Source organism: Notolabrus celidotus, chromosome 21 (genome assembly GCF_009762535.1).
Source record: "Notolabrus celidotus isolate fNotCel1 chromosome 21, fNotCel1.pri, whole genome shotgun sequence".
NCBI classification, from domain to species: Eukaryota; Metazoa; Chordata; class Actinopteri; order Labriformes; family Labridae; genus Notolabrus; species Notolabrus celidotus.
The window spans coordinates 14726516-14747687 of NC_048292.1; the positions used below are offsets into that span (position 1 = coordinate 14726516).

At 38.8% G+C, this 21172-nt stretch overlaps 1 protein-coding gene across 12 annotated transcripts in view; it reads right to left on the reverse strand.

The window, feature by feature from the left end:
- Window positions 1–18202, reverse strand: part of impdh1b (IMP (inosine 5'-monophosphate) dehydrogenase 1b) — a 30873-nt gene extending 12671 nt beyond the window's left edge. The window contains exons 1-4 of one of the 12 annotated variants that reach the window (XM_034672949.1): window positions 17626–17780; window positions 5659–5757; window positions 5401–5481; window positions 319–367 (exon numbers count right to left, since the gene is read on the reverse strand). In XM_034672949.1, the coding sequence (XP_034528840.1) occupies window positions 319–367; window positions 5401–5481; window positions 5659–5756 (228 nt within the window). In that variant the 5' untranslated portion in view covers window position 5757; window positions 17626–17780. Of the gene's footprint in view, window positions 1–318; window positions 368–5400; window positions 5482–5658; window positions 5758–8417; window positions 8663–11549; window positions 11907–17625 lie in introns of those variants that run through there. The other 11 variants (XM_034672950.1, XM_034672956.1, XM_034672959.1 and 8 more) reach the window with 11 other exon arrangements.
- Between the last annotated feature and the right edge of the window lie 2970 nt (window positions 18203–21172).

Genomic DNA, 21172 nt, shown 5'->3' on the forward strand with positions numbered 1-21172 from the left:
GAGGGAGCAGCCGGCGGGTGACCACGATGGGCAAAAATAGCAAGGCAAGCCGGGGGGAAAAGAGACGTGTTGGAGTCAAGGAAAACATGACTGTTAGAGTAAATGATGGTGGGATGAAGTGACGCTGAAGTCTGGAGGAGAGGCGGTGGCAGCAAGAATGCACATTATTCATCATTACGGGGGGATTGTGAAGTGAAGACTCTGGTTTCTCATCCTTACAAGTCTCTACTTAGATGTGACCCTCTTCTGACCCTCACAGTGCTTTCTCTACTTTGAATTCGGTTTCAATATTTCATCACACACGTTGGCGATGCTTACCACTTCGTCTGAGGTGAAGTCGATGAAGCCAGGGAGAATCAGGAAGTCACTGAAAGACATGAAACAAGATGCAAAGTAAGGGGCGAGTGCAAAGGACACACATTGTATTTAAAAAAAACAGCAGCTACAGAGTCCCTAAAACTAATAAGAAATAAGAATATATCTTCAAATGATGCTTTAAGAAAAGCAGAGATCTGAGGAAAAGCTATCAACTGTGATGTTTTGAAGAAAAAAGTGGGAGATGATAGAGATGAGAAACGTTGATTTAGAGTAGAAATCATTTTTCAGAATGTCTCATTTACGTGTTTACATGCTTATGTGTGAGAATAATCTCTTTCCACTTCTTCTGTTGCTTCATTTCACAGTTTTTTATGTCTTCCAAAGTTCCCAGAGTATCTCAAAGTGGTGAAACTGGGTGTGCCTCTACTGGACAAAAATAAAAAGCTAACCTCGGTCAAGGCGTTTTTCGACTGCAGGAACTTTACCCCGGAACTAGGGACTTTACCCCTGAACTACATGCGTTTCGACCGGATGAACCAGGGTCTAAATTTAGTTCAGTGGTAGTTAGTCTCCCCCCTGAAAAGCCCCTGCTTTTGGGGTAGTACTTTTCAAAGGTCCTGGGACTTTCGGCTGAACGTAACGGTGTTTGTAGAGTTTACACAGTTGTTGAAACACAGAGGGAGTTTCTGGGAATACAAACTAGTTAAGTTATTTATTAATATTTCAAAATTTTATTTGATATAATTTTTTTTCTCCATATGTAAGTGGCCTGATTCAGACTATCTACCTGGGACTTCAGCCCGCGGTCGAAACGCAGACAACAATGGGGGCACAGGAACCTTTCAGTTCCGGGGAAAGTAGTTCTGGGGGCTAAAAGACCCTGGAACTCTTGGTTGAAATGCACCTATAGTTAACCTCCTTCAGAAGAAGTAGAGAAAATGTGTGGAAGAGCAGCAGCAGCAGCAGCCAGACACAGGAATGGTGTGCTTACTTTCCAACATAGTCTGAGTGTATTTTGTGGTTTTTGCAGACGGGTGGGTGGGGTGGGGGGGAACAGGCGGTGGAGGTGAGTGAGGGAAAGAAGTAGGACTAAAGGGATCTTTGTATGCTAGGAGGATGTTGAGGGAAACTGCAGAGGAAAGCACAGAATGAAACATGTGAAACAGGTACTTTTTACAGGTGGATATAGGAAGTTGACTGAGAATTGGGAGGCTAAGAGTTTGCTAGTTGCCTCAGTGTGGGTGTAGGAAAAGGGCGGAAATAGTTACACGTCAAAAAGGGAGGAGTCCGGTTTGTTTTCCCCTTCTCTTTCCAGCCCAAACACCCACAAACATCAACATAAAACACAATCAGGAAGCCCAGCAGACATCTGCTCGCAATTAGCCGCAGCCGCAAACCTCAGCTGCGGCACACAGGCTGGATCTGCTGACTCAGGGTCAGTGTTGAGCCTGAATCGTAAAGAAAACACTCGCTTGTTGATGCACTATTATGGTTTGAATTTGACTGTAAAATGTAGACAAATGCATGATGACGAGCGGGTGTGTCCAAGGCCACAACTGGTCTTCTGTTGCCTGTAATGATACCTGTGCTTCAAGTATCAGCTGCGAATCGCAGCTTCTGAGGGTCTGCTTCCTCAGTGTGTGGTGAGTGTATCTAAAGGAGTTCAGTGACACACATGTGGAAGTGTGAGTCACATCACTTTCACTGGATACTGTTCGTAGAATGCTATTATTAAACTACAACTAGCATAGCAACTCCACCGCAAGTATATGACTTTAATTATGATTCAAAGGGAGTGTTGTGTTTGTTTGCCAAGTTATTTGCCCGTGAGGCTTAAAGATGTCAATTCAGATTGTTGGATAACTTGCTCAGATGGAATGATTATGTTTGATTACTCCTTTGAACAAATGGTTCACAGAGCCAGTTTTATATTCAGTTAACCCTTAGAGATCTCACAATGACCCGACTCCATATACATCCAGACAAACAAACATTGGTGCAGCTGCACATTCTAGGCTGTTTCATGGGTGATGGCAGTTTTTCTGAATATGAGAACATCAGAGTTTAAAGTAGACTTAAATAGAAGAACAATTCACTATCATGACGTGATTTTATCTAGGCATGTCACAATCAACTCTTTGGCCCTGATGTGTTCTTTTTGTATTATTGAGTATGATACCAAGTCCCGATCTGATGATTGTATTTGCAAATCTTCTCTTTGTGTTATGATTTTTGCATCAAATGCACAATTTTACTTTTCTTATTATTTTCGTGTCAGGTCAGCAATTTTTACTTTTCCATTACTTTCACGTCAGGTGCAAAACTTTTCATAAAAATTTGCATTAGGTCCACAATGTTAACTTTATAACATTGTTTTTGCATCTGCTTGGTAATTTTTACTTTTCAACTATTTTCATGTCAGATTAAAAAAAAAAATCATACAATTTGCACCAGACCCACAATTTTGGCTTTTTAACATTATTTTCATGTCTGTGGTTAAATTTAAACTTTTACAATATTTTTTTTATCAGATGCAAATATTTTACTTTCCTCATGATTTTCTTGTTAGATCCACAATTTTGACTTTTTCCTTGATTTTTGTGTTGGATGCAATTTTTTTTTTTACATTTTTCAAAAAATTGTGTCATGTCCACAATTATGACTTTCTACATGATTTTTGAGTCTGGTTGTACATTTATACTCTTCACATGATTTTCATGTTAGAGCCACTATATTGACTTTTTAACATTATTTTGTGTCATGGGGTAAATTTAGACTTTTACATGAGTTTTGTATCTGATGTAAAATATTCTATTTTTCCTCATGATTTTCATGTTAGATCCACTATTTTGACTTTTGAACATTATTTTGTGTCATGGGGTAAATTTAGACTTTTACGTGAGTTTTGTGTCAGATGTAAAATATTTTACTTTCCTCATGATTTTCACGTTAGATCCGCAATTTTTACTTTTGAACATTATTTTCATGTCTGGGGTTAAATTTAGACTTTACATGATTTTTCTATCAGGTGCAAAATATTTCACCTTTCACATGATTTTCACGTTAGATCCACAGTTTTTACTTTTTTCATGATTTGCACAACAGATAGAAAAATGTTTTACTGTTTTCATGATTTTTGTGTTAGATGCAATTTTTTTTACTTTTTTCAAAAAATTGTGTCATGTCCATATTTATGACTTTCTACATGATTTTTGAGTCTGGTGGTAAATCTAGACTCTACTTTTCTCATGATTTTAAGGTTACATCCACAATTTTGACTTTTGAACATTATTTGCGTGACAGGTTGTGAATTCAGATTTTTAAATCTTTTTTTGTCAGATGTAAAATATTTTACTTTTCTCATGATTTTCCCATTAGATGCACAATTTTGACTTTTTTCCTGATTTGCATAACAGAGGCAAAAAAAACATTTACTGTTTTCATGGTTTTTGTGTCAGATGCAATTTTTTTTTTTTACTTTTTCCAAATGATTGTATCAGGTCCACAAGTTTTACTTTCAAGACGATTTTTGTATCAGATGCAAAGGATTTTAGTGTTTTTATTTCCACATCCGATGCAAAATACTTTACTGTTTTCATTACTTTGAAGTCAGCACCTTTTCACTCTCTCTCGGATACTCATCACTCCTTATAAGTCCAGGGTGTGTTGCTTTGGCACAGCAGTCTTTTTCTATTTTTATAATTGGCAGAATTAAATGCAGCTCTACAGTCTCGCGAAATAATCATATTGCATTATAGGACATGCCCAATTTCATCTGCATGAAAGTTATTATCATTTTTTTAACTGATAAACAGAAATATAGTGAATGAAAAGACATTCATCAGGGGAATAACCTGTTTTTGCTGTATTAAAGAACTTTCATGGTCTGTATTAAAAATCAATCTTTGGTAAATGCACAGTGGTTTGGATCAAGGCATTGGGAAAGCTTAAATTTATTGCACTAATACGCACAGACAGAGATAAAAAATGTCAAACTCTGTCGACAGAGACAAAAGCAAAACCTTACAGCTACATTCTGTATTGATTCTAAGTTGGGAGGGTTCGTGGCAGAGTATAGATGACCTAAAAAGATCAATACGGACCCTTTCATCCCCTGACAACCCCATCCACCCCAACTCCTCCTGATATCCACATGATGTGAATCCAGGCCGTCATGTGCGCAAACTGTCCTTTGACCGTGATGCACTTCATTACACTGTTAAAAGGTTATCCAATTCCACGCGGACACAATCAAACACTGTTACCTCTTCTATTCAATTAGCTCCTGTGAAGTGCGGGCAGGGGGGTTAAAGCAAAGAATGGTTGCGTTTAAGGCCGATGGATAGAGACTCCAAACTAAGCTTGATTCACTCAAACAGGGATGTAATTCTGTGGGGTCAGTGTGGCATCATAGGCATTAATTGTAGTGGTTGTTAGGATTTGTGACAGATATAGAAGATGTGGATTAGGGAAGAAAGTTCCTAAGGAGAAAGAACCATGATTTTAAGCTTAGAACAACCACCACAATTGAGTTGCTTAGACTTTTGTAGAAGTTAAAAAAAAAAAAAAAAAGAGTGATTTCATGTATTAGTAAAGAAAGTCATTCAGTCATAATGCATGGTGAGTTCAAGTGCTTACATCGTGTTATCATCAGAAGAGTTAAAAGCAGTACAAATACAGATTGAGAAGTGAAGAATTAGTGATTGATTAGTACAACAGTAAAGTATTCATGAGTGAGAGCACAAGCTGTTCTGTCATGTGTGCTGCATTACAGGACAGGTTGTGCACTTTGATGGTTAGATGAAGTTAAAAATGCAGTTTGTGTAGAACAGGAAGCAAATTTGATCCCCATGATTAAGATCAGGTTCAGCATTCAAACAAGCATTCCATTAATCTGTGCATCCATGCACTGTCATGACATCAGATTGAGCTTCAGGAATGTTTTTTTACTTTCATTAAAATGAAGTTTCTTTAAAAAAAGGACAGTCATTTGCTTCCCCCTTATGAATTTTCTAATTCGGAGAGACAAAGGATTTTTAACAGGACAGTGTCAAAATGGTTCAAAGGTGACTGTTTACTCACTTGTAAGTCAACCCATCTCCTTTAGAGCATAGCTCTTCAGCCGTATGACCATCGGAGACAACGCACTGTTGGTCAGATCTGCTGGTTCAAAATGTTTTGGCCATTACAATGCACCGCTGCGTACATTTTACCCACTTATGTGCACTTATGGTGAGGCTTTTAAAAATCAGGAGTCTTACTTTGAATGAATGTCATAACTTTTTACTCAGATTTTCGCACAAAATAAAATTAGACTTTGTGATTATAGGGGAAACTTACTTGTATGTAAGGCCGTCTCCGATTGAGAAGAGCTGCTGAGCTGAGAGTCCGTCCTCTGGCACGTAGCCTGTACCACCGCTGATTAAGTAATCCGCCATGCTGCCAAATGAAAATAAAAAGAGAGTTAAAATAATGATACACCCTGAGACTTATATACAGATGTTTGATTAGAGACAGGGAAGTGATGCTCTGCAATTACACTGGAGATTCAGTCTGCAGTAGGGATGTACACAATTCAACGATTCATTGATTGTTAAGAAATTACTCCAAACACGTATTTTTGTGGTCTCAGATAACACTCAGCTGTCAGGGAGGTGTTTTAAGTTTAAAGCATGTTTCGATGTGAATCAGCTGTTAAAGTTGTAACGCACAGCGGAGACGCTCAGCTGGTGGCTGCGGTTGTGCGTCAGGTCTCCATGTGCGCTTTTTAAAGCGGATCAATACGCAACTGCTGCCAACAACGACACAGACACGAAGGCTGATAACTTTGAACAGGACATTTCCCCACCTTTAGATACAAAGCCAACAGACTGGTGGGGATTGCTAGTACGCTGTGTTTGCAGAGCAGCAACATCAGAGACGTGTGGGCTTCTCTGCAGCTGGACTTATTATGACCCGTAGTGTTTTAGTTAAGACCACATTAACAGAGACCAAGACATGTTCGAGACCAAGTCAAGACCAAGACATTTAGGGATCGAGACCGAGTCAAGACCATAGACTGTATAAAACATGGACGTAGTGATACGTGATGTCACCCATTTGTTTCTGAAGCACTGTTTTGAGGCCAATCGTCGGCGGGAGCCATATTGCTGCTGTGGAGCCAGTGTGACGTAAAGAGGCGGAGTTTGAGCTTCCTAACCAACAGCTACAGTGTTTCTGCTGTCAGCTGTGCCTCTCATTGGAAGACTTGTAATCTCAATATCTTCGAAATTGCTGCATTAGAAAAAAAATCCCCCCCCCCTTCACAGTGAGAGGACATCGATAAATGAGAGATCCAGACTACACTCGTCTTTTGAACCAGGCTGTAAACATGTTTGGTTCTGCTGTAAAGATCGTCTTTTTTGATTTGGTGTGTATGTGGTTTCCTGTACTTCTAGAGCCAGCCTCAAGAGGTTCCTCGATGAACTGCAGCTTTTATCACTTCCACATTGGCCTCATAATTTTTAGCACGGAGGTTGCCGCTTGGTCAAGACCAAGACCATATATATCAATAAAAAATCATTATGAGAGTAAACAAAATAAAAGACCACTGTTTATTTTATTTAAGTTTGCTTTAAATACAATTAACAGCAACAAACGAGGTGTGGTTTTGTCTTTGTTGCCTTTCTTTTGACTCCTTAAGTTTCGTTTTTTCTCTCATCACAGTAATGACATGCACACAGAGTGCATCAGTGGCGGTCTTGACTGGTCTTGATATAAAATACGGATTCCGCCCATTCCAAGACCGAGACAAGACCGAGAGAAAATGCTTTCGACTCCGAGACTGAGACCTTAAATAAGAGGCCCCGAGACCAAGACTGGTCTTGAGTACTACAACACTAATTACCCAGTTGCGCCCCCGGCTGACACCTGATCGAATACACATGTTTATTTTTCTCAATAAGAACGAGTAGACTGAAAACTGGACACTGTGAGTCTGAAGTACTTTTCTGTAAGTATTATGAGCCTTCACTTTGTAAGACTATGCCCGCAGAGAATATTTTTATGAGCCTTATCATTGATAATCAGTGTTAAACCATCAATACCATCAGATATATGCATTTTGTTGCTGTAGAAAATATAATTTAGGGGGAAAACAACATTGTTGGCATTGTATTTGACATAAGAATAATAATGTTTATTTTTATTGATTAATTGATGGTTAACATTTCCAAAAATCGATCACTTCAATATTTAAAATGTGCATCCCTACTCTGCAGGCAGAGCTTGTGACCTTCTTACAGGAAGACATAACCATAGCAACATTTTCCAGCCAGACGCGAGTCACTGCGCATGCGTGACAGGTGCAAGATGCAACTGCTTCCTCCGCTTGTGAAAAGCTGATACTGGCTTGCCAGTCTTTCCTCTAATCTAGACCTTGTTTTGATAGAAGAAGAAAAAAAGACGGGCATTGTACATTTTGAATTTGTAGCTTTGCATTTTGCTCTGATTGTGTCCCAAATAAAAATGTTAAAAAATATATATATTTGCATAAAAGCAATGAAAACGTGTTTATGCTGTTTACATTAAATATTATATAGGCTATAATGTTTTATGTGGAACTCAGCGACATTACGAATGATAAACTACAAATACCCACATTGAAAGAACTACAGAAATAAAATACGTCATAAAATTATAACTCCACGCGGAGAAAACAGTCTAATTTAAGTATTTAAATGGAAGAAATGTGCAAATAATATTGTGAATATGAATATAAATCGCATTAAGGCGAATGAAAACAACGCAGCAGTCCTTACACGACCGCCCATGATGCAGAATGTGGCCGGCTGACCCACTAACATAAAACTGAACCACTACAGCTAAGCAAAGGTTTCACGTCCTTTTTGAAGGGAGTACACTTTAATGTAAATATATATTGATTTAAACGACGACAAAAAAAACACACCATGTCCTCAAACGCCTCATTCCTCCTAGCTCACGCGGTAGTCTAGCTCGCACCTGGCCTCGTGACCTACATTTCATTATCAATCGCTAACAAACATTAGCAGCATGCTCTGCACGGACCTAGTCCACTTAAATCCGGCTTCATATCAGACCTGTCCGTGTTGTTTATGCGCTCAGGCTGCAGCACCGCGGCATCCTTGCTGCTGTTAATCCGAGTAACATTATCCGAGGAGCTGGTGTCCATGTTAACGTCACACATCTCTCTCCTCATGAGCCCTCTCAGCTAAAAGCAGCACTGTGTTCAGAACACACACTTTCACTGTGTGCAGCAGGGGCGGCACCAGGGACTCTGGGGCCCCCTGCAAAGATATCTACAGGGGGCCCCATCACCACAGACAACCCTACAAAATATAACAATGCTGCTATAATACTGGTTATAGACTTTTAAATGTAAACTAAAAACAGATTTATTCAGTGTGGCTTTGATGCAGGGTTCAACAATTTTATTACTTACCTTTTACTGTAATATTGATTGAAATGTTGCTTTATTTTTTTAGTAATTTTAACTTATCTTATTCTATTTTTATTTATTTATTTATTTTATTTATCTACTCAATTTTATTGATTTTTTAGCCTTAGTTTTATTTTTAACTCTTATCCTTACCCTTTCTAAATTATTTATTTTAACTATTTGGATTCTTAATTTTGATGTTCTAACTTATTTTAATTACACGTTTTATTGTTGGTGTGCATTAGTCTCTATTTTATTTTATGTTATTTTAATTAGAATTATTTTTATTATTTTATTATCCCCTTATATGTCTTGTCATTGTTTTATTTCTGCTTCCTTCTTTTTTTCAGTCACTGTAAAGCACTTTGGGTTGCATTTCATTTGTATGAAAGGTGCTATATAAATACAGCTTGATTGATTGATTGATTGATTGATTGATTGATTTGCTTAAAACTATCTTGGTTAACTGACTCAAATCTGCGCTACATAAATACATATATATATTTTTTTACAATCTCTCCAAATGTAACTGCACAATATTGACCTTCAGACTGTCCACCTCTTTAAACAAGATTATTTGAAGCCAAGTGACTTGTTGAATAACACAAAGGGGGCATTACTTGGTATAATCTAACCTCATGAGGTAAAACAAAACTCTAAAAACATACCGTTTACTTTTAATCAGATGCCGCCACACTTGATGCTGTGAAAATATGACCCACTTTAGGCAGAGCTGATCAATTCGGTCGACAGGAAGAGACTCCCCTTTTTTCCAGAAGGGAATTCTGAATGTTTATTTATTCAGACAATTTTTGTTATCTTCTTGCAGTTATAACAAAAGAAAAGCGTAGGTGAAAACCCATTTTATTTCAGGCCCATTAAGGGCCCCCCTCCCCACTTGGGCCCTAGGTATTCAGTCCCACTACCCCGCCCACTACGACGCCCCTGACTGTGTGCAGCATTCACAATTGTGAGGTATTGTTTTTGTTTTTTTTAAGAGTTGCATCACATTTCTACCTACTATACTGAGTGTAATTTACAGGACTGAAGTGCATTAACAAATAAGTAACAGTAATAATATGTTACTACAGGAGGTCACATTTTAAGAGTTTCATATGCCGAATATAGAGTGGTTAATCTAATTTAGGAAGACATCTTCAGTATGTTTCCACACTTTAGTATCCACCTGAGGCGACAGCTTGAAGACTATTCTGGCAAATTAATAAAAGGGTTTTGGTTTTGGTTTAATGAGACGGTCTGACATCATGCCAGCAGCATGTGAGTGCATGCAGTTTGATACTTTATCAACCAGTATTACCGCAACACACATCTGTGATGTGACGCAATTCTTACTGTAACACCAACTCAACTTTATCTTTATAGCACCTTTCATACATAAAAACATGAAGCCCAACGTGCTTCACAGAATAATAGAGAGACAGAATAAAATAAAATTAGTACAGTAAAATTAATAAAATAAGTAATAGAGGAGAGAAAAGTTAAAAATAAGGTAGCTGTAACAAGATCAGATGAATACAATACAAATGAATACCAATAATTAAATAAGATAAATAAATGTCAAAGCAATGGTTAAAATAATAATGATTAAAATAATAATTAAAAAAATAAAAAATAATAGACAAGTCACAATTAAACGAAATGGTACTATTTGACAACACAACATAAATATCAGGTTCAATAGCTACTACAACGACTAGCTAATTTAACATGGTTCTAAAGCAGTGAATTAATGTTAGCTAACAGTTAACTTGAAATATTGCTGATATTTCCAAGATACTTTTTTTTTAAAGTAAACTTAAGACTTACCTTTTTAATCTAGCTTTTAATTTGGAGTAATTTATTTTTAGCCCTGGACTGTATTATTATTTAAATTATTATTATTTTAATTATTATTATTTTAATCATTGCTTTAACATTTATTTATCTTATTTAATTATGTATTTATGTATTTCTTGTATTCATCTGATCTTTTTAAAGCTACCTTATTTTTAACTTTTCTTTCCACTGTTACTTATTTTATTAATTTTACTTTATTGATTTTATTTTATTTTTAAGTATTTTATTTATAATCATGTCTTTTTATAATTTTACCATTGCTGTTGTTTTCTGTCTGTTATTCTGTGAAGCACTTTGGGCTGCATGTTTTTATGTATGAAAGGTGCTGTATAAATAAAGTTGAGTTGTATCAAGTCATGTGACCTTCCATGATACATTAACAAGTAAGTTAACTTAGAGCTAGGTGTGTAAACGTGTCAATGTTTGCCAAGCAACTTAGTTTTCACAAGCGAAGGGTGTTTAGACAAAAAGTGTTACCCAGTTTAAACGTCACCTCTTCATATATACGTCAAAATGTTAGCTTACAGCACTCAGGTAGTTTAAACACGTTAAAACACCACGTTGATGCTGTCACATTAAAATTAACAATAAGATAATATCTGCTCAGATGACACGTTGATAAAGCGTGTTGTTTTTCTTGTAATAACTCGATAATTTGCATAAAAATGAACTTTCTGAAGAAGAGACATGAGCTGCGTCCAGTCCACGTAAAGGTTGTACTTCCATGTGGGAGCACGTTAGCAGTTAGCATTAGCAGCTTACAGTACATATTCTACTTTGATCGATGTCAAATCCTCACCTTCCATACAAAGCAACAATGTCTTCCCTTAAATATCTACAAAGTAAGATATGCAGCTTCTGATCCAGCGTCAAAACCAAGCCTGTTTCTCTATACCGAGTACCGTTAGCAAACTACCTTCTGGAGCTGATGCCCACGTTGGCCACAGGGAAGCAACTTTCCAGCTGCGAGTGTACAGACGTCTAGCTACAAAGACTCAAGAGCGATGGTAGAATACACAGAGTTATTATGTCTTCTACCTTGAAGGAGAAATTGAATGGAAACACTGGTGGTGGCTCGTGGCTCCCAAGATGTGAAAGTTGAGATCAGCAGCAGCAAAGTGAATCAGAAGTGATTGCCTGTCGCAGCAGACAGTGCGTGTTGGTGTTATGTACCAGCAGCAGCGTCACATCCTTCCTCCTGACAGGGGCGGGTTTAGGGGTTTAACCCTCTGTACTTACTGCTGCTGCTGCTGCTGCTGGGGTAAATTTAGGACCAGTTGTGGAAAAAAAAATATGAGTTATTTTGGACTGTAAGGAGAGTGAGTCACATCAGTTTCACAGTTAAAATGCTGGCAGACCAGTTCACCAGAGCTGCCAGTGCATGCATATGGGCTATTTACCCTAAGATGGTCTATTGTTTCAGTAGACTATTCCTCACCATGAATACTGATAAATTTAGCTTTGAGAAAGTAGTTAAAGACAGTAACCCAGATCACTGAATTGTACTCAAGCACAAGATCACTGTAAGGCGAGGTAAGACCACTTTATTTATATAGCGCATTTCATAAACGAGGGCAACTCAATGTGTTTTACATTAAAACATTAAAAGCATTAGAAACATTGAGAGCATAAAAGAGCACAATTAAGATGACACATATAATAAAACTGAAAATAAAATGATAATTAAAAATATATTAAAAGTACATTTAAAATTTGCATTTAAAGTGAGTTAAAATAATCTAAGATAGGAAGGCAGTGGCAAATAAAAAAGTCTTTGATTTAAAAGAGGTGAGAGTTGGAGTGGACCTGCAGCTTTCAGGGAGTGTGTTCCAGATATGTGGTGCATAATGACTAAACGCTGCTTCACCATGTTTCGTTCTGACTCTCGGGACTGAAAGCAGACCAGTACCTGATGACCTCAGAGGTCCAGATGGTTCATACAGTAGTAGCAGATCAGCAATGTATTTTGGGTCTAAATCATTCAGTGCTTTATAAACCATCAGCAGGATTTTAAAGTCTATTCTCTGACAGACAGGAAGCCAGTGTAGAGATCTAAGAACTGGAGTGATGTGATCACCTGTATCCTATCCAGGGGCGTCGCCAGGAATTCTGGGGCCCCCTGAAAAGATATCTCAGTGAGCCCCATCACCACAGCCAACCCCTACAAAATATAACATTGCTGCTATAATACTGGTTTATTTGCATTAAACAAAAATATATGCTTAAAACTATCCTGGTTAGCTGACTCAAATCTACACTCTTTCAAACTCACACACTAAGTTTGTGAAAATTTGGGGTTCCTTTATTGAATATATTAAAACAAAAAAAACTACTACCTGATTAATTTAGGCATTGTTTGGACTGCACTGATGGTGGGTTGTTACGCCTTAGACTGAACATATTGACCCTGCACCTGGATCTTTAATTTACCCTTGGACTTTTAGACAGTGGAGTGTCGTCCATTATTTACTTTCTTTATTTTGACACTGATGTAATATCTCACCTTACTGTTAAATGGCAGTGTGTGCATGTATGTATGTATGTATATTTTCTTTGTTTAGTCTGTTTGTTTTTGTCTTTTGATAGCTTTCCATTCCAATGATGTGCATACCTATTTCTTTCCTTCCTTTTTATTATGGTTTGTCGGTCTGTTTTCTTGTCTTGTCTTAAAGTTCTTAAAAAGCTGACTCAAATCTAAGCTACATATCAATATTGTTTTTGGTTTTTTTTGCAATTTCTCCAGATGTTATGCACAATATTGACCTTCAGACTGTACACGTCTTTAAACTAGATTATTTGAAGCCAAGTGACTCGTTGAATAACAAAAAGGGGGCATTATTTGGTTTAATCAATCCTCATGAAGTCAAATAAAACTCTAAAAACCTACAGTTTACTTTCAATCAGATTCAGCCACACTAGATGCTATGAAAATATGCCAATTCCCCTCTTTAGGCACGAGACGCACATCTCACAGAGCCGGAAAGAAATTCCAGAAAGGAATTCTGAATGTTTGTTTATTTATTCAGACAATTTTAGTTATCTTATTGCAGTTATAACAAAACAAAACAAAAGCGTAGTAGAAAACACATTTTATTCCAGGCCCATTAAGGGCCCCCCTCCCCACTTGGGCCCTAGGTAGTCAGTCCCACTTTTCCCCCCACTACGACACCACTGATCCTATCAGAGAAAATATGTATCAGTTTATTCTAGTGCCCATAATAAACTGTCTTAAGCAGTTAAGTAGTCTACAGATTAGGGCTTTGCGTACCAGCTGTATTGCCATGTTGTGAAATACTTCCATTGTCAACAGCTTGAAACTGCTGCAGTCATTATTGGAAAATGTGACACAAAACAGAAGCGTCATATCCTGATAAAGATTTGGCCCTTTTATTTCATAACCAAGCGGCAACCTCCAGATGCCAGAATTGAGTCCAATGCGGAAGTGTTAAAAACTGCAGTTCATCGAGTGTCCACTTGGGGGCTGGCTCAGCGCTTCAGAAACAGATGAGTGATATCACGGATACTACGTCCATTATTTATACAGTCTATGTTCACAACATAGCTTGGATGTAGGACACTAATTCTGTAGTATAGCTAATTCTACTCATGCAAAGTTGCTGAGTACTTCATACCATTCCTCCTGGGTAGTTTTACTTTTTCTGTCATACAGTAAATTCATCAAAGTTGTTGTATCCTTAAGTTTTTATCAAATTGTCCTCTAACTTAAGTATTTTATTTGTAGTTATTGTAGCTTATCAACTCTCCTGCAGGTATTCTTAAATGCAGATAGCTACACTGCATGCCTTCCAAAATGAAACCTTCCATGCCTTGAATTTACCTCCACTTAGAGACACATCCTGTTGAATTTCAAGCAGCACTCTCTGAATTTTGGTCACATGCTACTCATTTAAAGTAGATTAAGTATAATGAAAAGCAAAGAGCAACCACATTTTGTTCACATGATCTGGCCACAGACGTGTGCACAGGCAGCAGACCACAGAAGAGGTAGCTTCTGCTATGTAATCTTGTATCTTTGTATATGTTAAAGCGCCAGTTGAGAGATTTACTATGGTTATGAAAGAGTCTGAAATTTGTGCAGACGTCTTTTCATGACCTTCAAAGTCAAACAAGACCATTAGAGACTATATGATTACTCCCATTTTATTATTTTCAGAATCAGACAAAACAATCGGCACCTTCAAGTTCCTATGAGAAGTTTTTAACTGGTTATAAAACCGACTGACATTAAAAGCGATGCTTTTTAATGAGCCAAAAAAGCAAACAAGACCATCAGCAACAAGACTGACAACTTCCTTACTGTGATTTTTATAGCCTGAAACTGCTGTGAGGGGGTATGTGGCACACCAGATGATTGACAGCACACTGAAAAACATACTATTATTACTTTTTTATCATTTCATGAACAGGTAAAATTTACTGTCAGTGATAAAATTGACTGTTAAAGGACAGCAGGATGAGATTCTTGTGAGAAAATATTATTTACATGATGTACTTCTTTGTCCACAGGGGGCGCCAAAATCAAGACAAACCAAAGGTTTCTCACAGGAGCTTTAAATAGACTGAAAGATTCTCAAACTGTGATATATTTGACTGTTTAAAGGAAAAATGCATTTTTTTGGTAAAAAAAACATGACTTACTCATGTACAGGTCAAAATGAGCAAAGTAAAAACATACAATTTTGTCCACAGGGGGCGCCAAAATCAAAACAAACCAAAAGTTTCTCACAGGAGCTTTAAATAGACTGAAAGATTCTCAAACTGTGATATATTTGACTGTTTAAAAGAAAATGCAAATTTTTTGGTTAAAAAATATGAGTTACTCATGTACAGGGCAAAATTAGCAAAGAAAAAACTTATAATTGTGTCCACAGGGGGCGCCAAAATCAACATACACCAAAAGTTCCTTAATGGAGCTTTTTAACTCATTCCAAATATTCTGTTAAAAAGTGACTCTAGGGGGGCGCCACATGTACAGAGGCTGTAGCCCTCATCGCAGAGGTTGCAAGTTCGATTCCAGCCTGACCATTTGCATGCATGTCCTCCTCCACTCTCTGCTCCCCACATTTCCTGTCTCTCTTGAGCTGTCCTATCCATTAAAGGCAAAAATGCCCCAAAATATAATTTTAAAAAAAGTGAATCTAGAGTCGGAATACCCAATAAATTTGGCATCTAAAGTAGAGCACTCAGTGCACCGTACTACTTCCAAGTCTTCAATATGGAAAGAGGGGCTTCTATTATAAGCTCAACCAATGACAGGAGTTGAAATGAGAGCCCATATTTGTATCTTATGTCATTAACTTTGAAATCTAATCTGTACAGTTGCATTCGTTCAGCAGCAGTCTTTTAAAAGTCTGTTCTAAAAGCAAACATGTCTCAGTGCACTCCCTCCCGTGCGCCTACGAGATAAGTCCCAGACAGTACCCCTACTTTTCAGGCCCCAGATAAGCAAAACAAAACCACTTATACAGACACTCACTGTCTTGTTCCAGTAAGCCGCGCACACTCATGCACACTCACATTACTTGACAAAATGTCAGCAAGCTGCTCTCGTCATCAAGAGATGCCGGCGGGACCGATAGTTGGCACGCGTGGCTGACAGAAAATCAGTGCCGCTTTCTCACCACTAAAAATATGACTGTCAGTCTTTCATCGTCTCTTTTCACACCGCATTAAGCAGAAAGGAGGAGTAAAATGTTGCAATGTGATTAATATTTTATTGTTAGTGCTTCAAAGGGAGATTATTTTGTTACTTAATCTATGTAAACATCAATTTAAAGTCCAGTATTTTGTCTCCTAGCATTGAGACCTGCATTTTGAGACCTATCAAATGCTAACAGGACACAGATATTCCAAGCAGTTCAGCCAAATATATGCAAACAAATGGCTTACACGAAAGAATCAATCACAAGTTCAGGATTAGGATCCAGACTTGAGATTACAAGGTTTATTTATTTTGCCTTCACCTTCAACTTTGGTAGATGATATTGCAGCCATGCATGCCAGAGATAAGAGCCTGTTTATTTAAGTTGAACCTACAAAGTACAGTTTACATGCAAAGAATACTTAAATCTGTTACTGTGCAATCGGCTGACATTTCCTGTCACATTAAACTAAGTGTTGCATTTCAGATATTACATCAAACTGAGAACTCCCCCCCTGCAGCCCAATAAACTTTCAGTCCTCACTTGTGCTATAATAAACTTGGCTCTCTAGAAATGTCTGCCAAGGTGACTCAGGGGGATCCGTTTCCCTCTCTGTGCCTGTGTCAAATTAAATGTGGGTCATCGCAGATATGGGTCAGTTGTTCCTTTATGCACTGTAGCTATTCTGAGCTCGGTTGATTCAGCCTTGTTTATCCTCCCCGCAGCGTGCTGTTCACTCCTGCCTTCATGTTGCATCGCAGAACTGTTGGAGCACACGAGGGGGGTAGAAGGGGTCGGGTTATAAATAGCACTTCACAACTTAAGATAAGTCGTATTTTGTTGTTTTGGCATCTGCTCACGAGTCGGTGGTATTATATAGACGCCCTTCAAACGACATGAAGTGTTCCATCCAAAGCAGGGGATTGAACCCGAAGGGTATTTGCAAACTGATCTGAATGCAGGAGTGTGTGGATGTGTAAGCTGACCCGACGGCATGACGCCAATTTACATGTGCTGCCTTCTGACGCTTGACCAGTGAAAACTCAGTCATTGAATTTTGCACAGGGCAGTTCAAATTCTTGTTCTTTTAACTGCAAAGCACACTTAAGTCTTCTTTTTCATTCAAGACTGATCTCCTATCTGTTAGTTATAAAAAACTTGACTATTTGAAAGTTTTTCTAATAAAAACTAAACCAGGAGGCAGGGTCATATGTGATACAAATTGTCACACAAGCTTTCTCTGACACATTCTGCAAAACTATTCATCAACAGCTTGAGTTGTACCTTAAAGTGGCATTTTTTTTTCCTGATGCTTCTCTAGAAACTCACCTTTCTGGGCCTAGACCGGCCTGGATGCGTGTGGCACTGTACCTCTGGGCTGCCGTTTCGTGTCCATGGCCATGAGAGGTTTGCCGGACATAGAGCTCGCCCTCCAGTGCTGGAACATTGGTACGTGGTGGCTGAGTTTCTCCCACAATTCTGCGATAATCCACCTGCTGGCTGGCATCTGCACTGAAGTGCTCAGAACCAAACCCCTCCATGGTCCGTACAAGGTCAGTCTATGAGTCCAGTGGGCCTGTCGCTTTGCTTTGCAGCTTTTTAAACCGAATCTGCAAAGTCAGCAAAAATATCTGCGTACATTTCGATCAAAACAGACTTCTTGAAACCTTGGATGTTCATGAAGTTCAGGGCTTAGTAAAAGCTGAGGAGGTGCAATTTGCAAAACAAATTTGTATCTCAATAGTCTTATCTTGTTTCCAGTGTCTGCCTCCCAGACTAGATATGGCGCTGCACAGGTGTTCCCACGGAGAGGAAAAACAGAAGAAGAAATAAAAGAGACCGGCATCAGGCGACTCTGTCTGCCCCCTCACAGGATGCACCTGCCTTCAAAAAGGCACCAGCCACCTCTAGGCGTGTCAGCAGCGGAGGGCGTCACCTAGGAGATTCTCCCAGTGAGAGGGTGTCGCCGTGGAAATGATGCCAGCAGAGGAGCGTTGTTGTTGTGGAGAGGCTGTCGTGCTGCTGTCTTTGAAATGTTGGAGGAGATTTTTTCATAGGGGTAATGGGTGGGTGAGATTAGCATGGCGCGGCCCTGTACTGTCCTCACATGTGGGAGAAAGCACACATTGCCCGGAGCAGTTCTCCCCAAGTTGAATGGACTGAGTGGTGCTCCATGAAGCTCCCTTTATGTCTTGCCTGCTCTCTATGCATGGGTTAATCCTGCTTTCTATCAGCGGCCCTTTCACAAAGAGGATTTCAGTATTAGAATGAAGAGGACCAGAGACAAGCTGTACAAAGAGAGCCACACATTTAAGCAACACAAGATCATCACCGGGCTGTGTTAGCTCTTGGGCTCTGGTGGAGCCAAATTACATACAGCAAACAGCAGATCTGGAAACCTGCTGCACAGGAGGAGGGTGTTTTTCAATTTAAACACTAAACCTGAATGATAACTTTAGCTTGTCAGACAAGTACCCACAGGTTTGATGTGTACTGTTGTTGTTCTTAACACAGGCCACATAGTAAACTTTGTTTTTCAACCCATGAGTTAGTTTGAACAAAACACACATAATGGGTTCTTACGAAAATAAGCTCTGGTGCAACCACGCCGCTTCTAAAAAAAGGTCAGAGTCTGAGGCTAGACCCACAATTGAGTCCAACATGTACTTGTACTTTGACGCTGCTGAGTGAAGCTTGCACCTAAGTGTCTGAGCGTTACATAATATCTTCTTTTGAAATGTTTTTGTTTATACATACGACACCATCCACACTTTTCAGTATTGTAAATGTGTCAGCCTGTTGTGATTTTGTGTGAAATGTTTGAACATTTCATCCAGCAGAAAGGATTCCCCCTCTACAGACACACATGAGGGCGGTCACTCTCCTCAAAGGGATCACCTCCAGGTGACTGACTGTTTGTGACAGTTGCTGAGAGGTTAAGATGGAAAATCCTCTTAGCCTGTTCTCTGAGGCTCTAATAAGTTCCCCACTTACAACAAGCATTCATCGCACACATATGGTAATGGAAAAACCCACACCCACACATCAAAACAACAAGAGACCTTTAAGTACCAAATGTAAAATCTGAAAGTACATTGGTGTGTGTAGACCACCTTAAAGTCATTCTAAAAGTTTAGTTTCTCAAAAAAAAAAGGAACAGGAGGACCACACTTTCAGATTCACATGTGCTTTTCCTCAAGTCAAGCAGGGTTCCCTCTACTCATTCAATTTCATTTATCACAATGAACATCATGTGCACAGCGTGGGTACTCATTGACTGCCTGACACAAATTAGAGTCATGGGATTAAACACAAGGATAACCACTCCCAATGATTGACTGTGTGCCTGTGAGTGACTGATTATATTATATAATACATACACAAGGGGGCATGTCCAGACTTTTTGCACTGGGGGGAGAAACCTTTGCAGGGTAGGCATGATATTTGTGAGTGCATACACAACTTACCAAAGTAGACTTTTTACCATAAAAAGAAACATAACAGAATAGTAATAATAAAGCTTTAAAGCAGAGATGTTGTGCTCATCCAATACTCTTGAACCCTCCTGCACTGTTGCCGGGCTATAATGTCATCATCACAAAGCTAATTGATGTCTCTCTAAATGCATAAGGGAAGGGACAAAAAAAAAAAACAGACTGGCAAATGATAGGGAGATTCACCAATTTGTGATGTTACAAGTTGAGAAAATCGCTAGTGGATCTCGCCTAGTTTTTGTGTGACTTTTGGAACAAGTTGCTGTGGCCTGTAGTCTGATTTTGGGATTACTCCAGCACGTTTACCCCCCGATATAAAATGTTGTCCACATTCAGGGGTTTTCCAAGTGGGTGGACATTCATGACTGCATTTCCATCCACTCCTCCAATACGATGACACCACTGTGGTCTGTCTCATGACTGGAGGGGATGAGTCTGCATACAAAGCCGAAGAGACTATGCTGGACTTCAGGAGGCCCCACTTTTCATAAATGGGTAGGTATTGGAGAGGGTCCACACCTTCAAATTGCTGTGGACCACCATCTCTCAAGACCTCTCATGGCCTGCCAACACCAAAGCTATAGCTAAAAAAGTCCCAGCAAAGACTGCATTTTTTTAGACTTCTCTGCAGAAACAAGCTGAAGGAGAATCTGCTGAGGTTCTACCTCTCCACCATGGAGAGCTTGCTGGCATACTGCATCACAGTAGGGTTGGCAGGCTGCTCAGCTGCAGATTGGAAGGCCTTCTATGGGGGTGATATAGGACAGCAGAGAAGATCATCGGCTGTCCCTTGCCTTCTTTTGAGGATATTGCAAACTCTCTGTGTCTCAATAAGGCCAAAACCATAACAAAGGACAACACTCCTCCAGGACATGGACTGTTTGCTCTTCTGCCCTTTGGGAGGGGCTTTATGAGCTTAAAAAGCAGAACAAATAGACTTAAAACAGCTTCATTCCATGGGCCATTAGAACTATGAACATAAATGCATAGCATGATCCATTCTCACACACTAAATCTATTTCTGGTACACAAGTGCAATAATCTAACAGTTATTTATTGGTATTTATTGTTTTTGTGTTTTAGCTTGAGTGCCTTGTCTGTTTTTCTTTTTAAGATTAGCACTGTTTTAAGATGAAGCAATTATTGACAATAAAGGCATTCTATTCTATTCTATTCTATTCTATTCTATTCTATTCTATTCTATTCTAAAATCTAATTGGCCACTCCAAAATCGCAAACAGTAATTGGGGGATTTTTCACTATTTGGTTAGTAGTTCAAAAGCCAAGCTAGGAATTCTTTGTGAGGACAGCATGTGAATGCCATCTCACCCTAAATGCCCTTGTTTTGTATTTGAACCATGAATCCTTTCACATCACACTAC